We start from the raw sequence: 6,612 nt of genomic DNA on the forward strand, positions 1-6,612 counted from the left end.
TAAAATATAATTCCACGTTCAACAGCCTTAGAACTATATTCAAATTTTCTCACTGAAATTCTTCTCGGAATAGGATGAAACCTGTACTATTTTTGTCAATGGTAGATACTTTAAGTGGCCCATAATTAGTCAAGCGATATTTCTTTCGTAAAATGAGAAAGATCTTATAATCAATTCTTAGATTTCAAATAATTTAAAACGTTTTAGGGCATACCGCTGAAATGCTTAGCATTTATACGTACACTCATCAAGTCAGTGCGCACATTTGAAAACTTTCCACTGAGGACATTTTTAAATATTTTGTAGAGAGGTTGAGGGTCATATCTACCGAAGTTAACCATTAACGGTCATATTTCTGATAAAATAGAATCTTGGATAAGTGCTGCTTGAAACCTACGAAGTGACCACACTTAAATGAAAAATAGCATGCAATTCGTCCATTTTCTAAGGTTTCTTTCAGAATTTTTTTTTTTTTGATTTGTAAGCGAGAAATTTTCAAAATTAGAAAGTTGCTTCAAATTGAGCTTGTGGGAATTCGGTGCACATGCTTTGTGGTTGTATGCCATCAGTTATAGGTTTGAAGAAAGTTATATGCAAGGAATAAAATTTCAAATACTTTGAAATAGAATATAGCATCAGCTTCATTCAACACAATCCCTTCATTCTATTGTGGACAACTTCTTTTGACGTTGTTCTTCACCGAGATAAAATAATATCTCATTATCTTGTCTTGTCCCTAGCTATCCAACGCGCAAGAGTTCCAAACCTTATGGTATATATTACTGACTATAAAGGATGCAAGTTTTGCTTCATAACGCGTGAGCAGATGACTAACCTGCCGGTTCTCTTTTGTTCATCTCTCCTGAAGTCCTAAACAAATTCCTTCAAACAGGTTATCGATTTTATATTGTGAATATGTGTAGATATAAACTTGAACATAGCGTTTTAATTTGCGCCTGCCCAATATATCATTTTCGATAAAACTATAGAAATTTTGTGTTATTATCTCAAACTGACCCACCTTTAGCCTTTGTCGGTAACCGACCTTCAACCTCCTTTACAATCAATGTCGTTTGGCTTACAATGAGGACTACACTACAAGACCGAATACAATTTTTCCCTTTACATGTATCATTGGGTAGCCCATTAATCGTTTTCAAGCGTTAACATAGAACACCCAAAAGAAAACATCGGATCATAAACGAAAGAAATTTGTTAGAGGATATGTTTTAGGAACTTGTGTAGAATATGAACAACTACAGAATATTCGAGAATAACATTTCGAGATAAAAATTAGTGATAATAATTTCGAACGACGTTTCGACCTCGCTGAAGTCATTTTCAAGCTGATGCAAAGGAAAATTTTTACATATATGTACTAAATTCAAGACGTGGGAATGATAAAGGCGATAAAATATGGAAATATGTAAACGCTAGGCGTAAAATAGAAGTGATAAAATTGCAAAGGAGAGAATACGAATAAATTAATATGAGAGTTGCCGAAAGTAAAACTATAAATTATACGAAGATACCGTAAATTATTATAAAAATAGCTTTGCGCGGATTGAGTCTGACTGTTTGTTCAAGCTTGGTTTAAATTCTTTTATAAAAAGCATCTCGTAAATTAGGCAGTCCAATTTACTTTTGCATATCTTCAGGATTTTGAAACTGTGATGCAAGTCACTTGGGGTATGCCCATGCCGCTCTTTAATGTGGTTCCCGATTGAAGACTGAGACGCTTTGTGTTCTTCAGCACGTTGGTAGAGGTGCCGGCATGTGTAGTCGACATAGTCTGCATCGCACAGACCACACTTAAAACGATACACAACGCGCTGCTGATTGATGCTGTTGGGCTTCTTTTCCGTTGGTTTTAACTCATATCCGATCTTTCTGTTAGTGTACACAGGAGAAATGTCAGTTTCAATTATTCGGCTTAGGTCGCCAAGTTGCCTTCGTACGGAATTCGCTGATGTTTGGTCCTTAAAATGAAGTATAATTCGCACGGGTGTATTTTTCTCGTCAGACGTTTGATTGATCCCTGGATCCCCAGACACTTCTTTCGTGATGAAATCATTAATGGTCGAATGCAGTAGACTCATTCACGACCTAAAAATTACAAACGAACCGAACAGAACGACCTAACTTCACCGACGGATCGAAACAGACTAATCACGACCGATTTACGCCACTTGAGTCTTACAGCCAATAACATCACGGCAAAACTGACCAATCATTTTACACGAACTGAAATAAGAACACTCTACTGACAATAACTATTCCCTTGACTCTGATGATGACTTCCGCACAGGTTGTCGAAACGTCAGTCACTACCACCCATAACAGTCCTTCTCAGGACTACACTCACCCAGACGATCACACTACACTTTCACAGGTATTAATGATGTTCTTGTGAAACGCTATCAGTTTAGAGCTCAAAGATTGCTGGAGTTCTGAAGTAGTCGGAAACAGAATACTATTTGAGGCTGTTTGTTCTGCCGTGACCACAGGAAATTATCCTTTTTCTAAGCAGTCCTAAAAAATTAGTGAGGTAAAGGTAAAGTCTGTTTACGAGCCTAGAGGCCCATTAGGCCGGTGCTTAACTCCAGTTTCTGTAGCATGAAGCGACTAGGAGTATTTCTACTCCTCCCTGGATGGGATGCCAGTCCATCGCAGGGTTACCCCCAGCATTAAATTGTCGGTACCCATTTATACACCTGTGTGAAGAGAGGCACTGTGAGAGTAATGTGTCTTGCCTAAGAACACAACACGATGTCCCGGCCGTGGCTCGAATCCGGAGTGAGCGCACTAACCATGAGGCCACCGCGCCTCCACAAAACAAATTAGTGGTAAGTGGTTAATTAAATTCGAATCAAGGAAATTCACGGAGATCCCTCATAGGAAGGATGTATTTGGAGAAAATTATGGTTGGATGACGAACGAAGAGCGATATTACGAGGATTTGATTGGTTCTTACTCAAAACCCTTCTAACCACTAAATGACAATGAGTTTGGATCGACATAGCGGCTGAAGAGTTGTTACTCACACTAACTGCCGTCAATTGTTAACAGGTACTTGGAGGAAAACCTGTTGGAGGACTTGCCAAAAGACATGTCCAATAACAATATCGAAATAATAGAGCTGTAAGTCAGATGGGAAAGACTATAGACCACTTTCATAAATGGCTGCCGGATTAGTATTCTTTTGTTTAAATTGAAATTAGCCCTTCTGGCCTCGCTTGAGATAATGTATTCTTTTGAATTTTGTACTGGAGAACGAGGTCAGAAGGGCTACTTTAAATTTAAACAAAAGAATATTAATCAGGCAGCCATTTATGAGAGTGGTCTATTCTTCCTAGTTTTAAACCCACTGACTATGTAAAAGAAAGATAAGAGGTGATAAATAGATCATTTCAGGGATAGCTGTAACAATTAAGGCTTTACAAGAATCGAACTTTGTCGCCAAAGTCACAAATTTATGCCGGTTATTGTTTTATACATCATTCTTAATAGACCCTTCAGTTCTGAAATAGGGTAAGCTAACATGTATTCATTTTACATGCAGGAGGAATACAGTTAGCAATTTACCTCACTTAAATCAAATTAATCTTTAATCATTAACATATAGTAATTTATTTAAGCCTTTTTCAGCCTTAGCTCTTTTGGAGCACGAGGTAAGAAAACTGAGAAGACAAGGGGGATGGCCATTAGAAGCCTAAATTTTCGTTATCTCTTGTCGCTTTTAAGTTACGACTAAGTTGCAAAAAATGCCGCAACAATGAAGGATTACGAAAGCTGAACACAACTGAAGTTAAAGGGCGTATTGTAAAATGAAAGCGTCTAGCCAAGTCCAATTGTGTCGCTGACTCGCAATTTTATAGTCTCGGAAGAGTAACGTCATAAAAGAAAGAACAGCCGATTATCTCGAAACTTTGGGATGACTTGAAAATTTTCCCTTGAAATTTCTTCGCCCAAACAAACTTAGTTATGAAATATGTTCGAGCAGCCACCAAACGACAAAACATTTGCAAATGCGCACAACACTTCTGAATCATGAGGCTTGAAGTTCTAAATTTAAAAGGAATAGTTGTTTCTGCAAGTTTGTAACTCATAACTCGGGGTAAGAAATTGAGTTTAAGATAGTGAAACACAGGCTGTAATAGAATACTTTCATCGTGCGGTTCCACAAAACAAAATTCTTGCTACAACTTTTTCGCGTGCCAGTGAGCTGGAACTCAAACACACTGTTCAGAGGGACTCTCTTAAATTTATTATTCCCCATACCTTTGAGCATTTCTTGGATTTGAAAATGCTGTATTTCGTTCAATTATTCAGATTTTTCAGTGTAAATTGATTAACGCTGGATTTTCACGCAAAGCGGTCGTAAAGCGATGCGAATATCAATTGATTTTGAAATACAAAGACGAGAGACAAAGTGCAACGGTTAAGCTGTTGTCTAAAATCTTTGAAAACTGAGACAAGAAAGTCATTGTCACGCCACGCAAGAAAATGATAATCAATATTGTTTCGACGCTAGTTTCTAAATCTTTTAATTTATTTCAGTATTGAACGACTTCAATCGTCGAAAAAAAAAGGCAAACAAACAAACGAAGTCTTATTCCTCAGCCTAACCGTTTCATTGGTGACTAGTTTGAGTTAATTTCATTATTTCATCGTTAAATGAGAACTCATTGAAAACAAGTCTGTCGTTGCGTCGCTTGGTTTCTTTATGGTTTCGCCACAAATACTTTCAAAATGCATTGCAACTCTAACAAGGTGATCCTTTCCATGAAGGAGAAGAAACATTCAGTAAACAAGGGGAATAAACGACGATGATTTCCAAATTATACTTTGGAAAAAATTATGAAGAAAAATGAGTGACAAAAAACGAAATGACAGGGACACAAATCTGATAGATGAATCAATAGACACGAGATTTTACTGAAATGCAACAATTATAAAGTTTAATTGCCCATATGGATTCATATTAACATCTTACTTGCCGTATCTATAATTATCCTCTGTTAGTACTTGTTACATAACTCAGTCTCAAAGAAGATAATTTCGTTTCCTTGAGACCGAAAAGTTGTATTGGCGATCTTTAAAGAGCCGAGTTTAGGATATTCATTACTCAATATACCGTTGACATCTCGTTGCAACTACTGCTAAGTCGCTGAAACACAACTAAGCGGGGCAACGTTCTCTATCCAGTTAATTGCCGGTATTTTGGTGCGCGTGCTATTGTCAAAGGACGTTTCCCTCCTCTTGCTAAATCACCCTAATGACTTCTTAACAAGACATATAGCAGCTTTTTAACTGAGTTTTAGTCGAATTTGAGCTGACTTTGGACCGAGATAGGGCGACAGAACCTTGACAAAGATGACGTCACAAGCCTCAAACTCTGCAGAAATCTTCACTTCACCTCTAATGTTTCAGATCTTCCGAGGCTAGATTTTTGTAGAGACCTAGCAAAGAGTTGGAAAAAACAAAAAAAAAACAAAAAAAAAACTCCCAAAAAAATTTATACTCGATTTACACTGGAAGCTGAATGACTATCGGCTTTCATCACATGTATCAGGTCAGAACTCGTTGATAACCACTCTGGTCTAGCCTTTGCCTCCGATAAAGAGAAAAGTAGGAACGATAAATTGTTTCAGTTTTAATACAGTTTTTGCGTAGCCAACAGGGACCGCGGAGAACACTTTAAAGTGGTAGGGCTAAAAAATCTGGCTATTGCAAACAAGCGCTGAGGAGGTGTTCGCCTTTCTCTTGAATTTACGTGCCATCTTACTTACAACCTTGATAAATATAACAAAGTCGTCCTCACTTGTTATACTATCCAATAAAACCATTGTGTTAAAGAAACCTAAGTACCCTTACTACGTTTTGAAGCTGCTCGCAGCGCCGAAGTTTCTCTTGCTGCCCTCATTGCGGGAAACAAACTCTTGTCCGACGTCAGCTATAGAGAAACTGTTTGTTTTCTGCTTGTGATCATTGAACATTGCTAGGTTGCTAAACCTTTCGTCACCCATCCTGGATCAACGCCACGGCTTTAGACGTCGTGCAGGTGAAAATTAATGCTCGCCAGCAGTGCTGGTGGCAGGATTTACGGCAAGCAGCTTAGAGATATTTGGACTTTCTGAATTACCTTATTCTCTGGTTCTGGGAACTTTGACACCACCAACAGGATTCGTTAAAACATGATACTTTCTCCTTGACATAACTTCCAAAATATTTAGTTGCTCAGGTAGCGCCCCAATACCAACATCTTCGCTGTATGATGCTTCAAGAAACTTGAACTCTGCCTCATAGCCATGACCATTAGCAGTTTTAACCAAGGGGGTCTGTTATAACTTACGCTCAGGCTCACATTCGCATCAGGCCTCTACTTTCAAATGCAAAAGATTTAATGACTTTGTAACAGTCAGATTTCAAAATGTATGTCACGACCGCCCCATGTAATTCAGTTGTTACTGCAAGAAGGTTGAATAAACCATTAATTGATTGATTGATTGATCTGGGCGTAAGCGCTGAAGATTTCCTGGTCAAGGTACTGATCGATAGCACTGACGATGAGATAAATATCCTCATAATAGACTCTTTTGAAGTGATGTT

The 6,612-nt window shown here is 38.0% G+C and overlaps 1 protein-coding gene across 1 annotated transcript; it reads right to left on the reverse strand.

The window, feature by feature from the left end:
* Window positions 1-1,360: 1,360 nt before the first annotated feature.
* On the reverse strand, window positions 1,361-2,099 carry LOC148739825 (uncharacterized). Its single transcript, XM_088749574.1, has one exon. The coding sequence runs from the start codon at window positions 2,097-2,099 to the stop codon at window positions 1,542-1,544; it is 558 nt and encodes a 185-aa protein (XP_088605700.1). The 3' UTR covers window positions 1,361-1,541.
* Window positions 2,100-6,612: the final 4,513 nt, after the last annotated feature.

The sequence above is a fragment of the Stylophora pistillata genome, chromosome 2 (genome assembly GCF_964205215.1).
Source record: "Stylophora pistillata chromosome 2, jaStyPist1.2, whole genome shotgun sequence".
NCBI classification, from domain to species: Eukaryota; Metazoa; Cnidaria; class Anthozoa; order Scleractinia; family Pocilloporidae; genus Stylophora; species Stylophora pistillata.

Bases quoted from the DNA above. Each gene is read 5' to 3' on its own strand.
- LOC148739825 (XM_088749574.1), bottom strand. From the start codon at position 2,099: ATGAGTCTACTGCATTCGACCATTAATGATTTCATCACGAAAGAAGTG.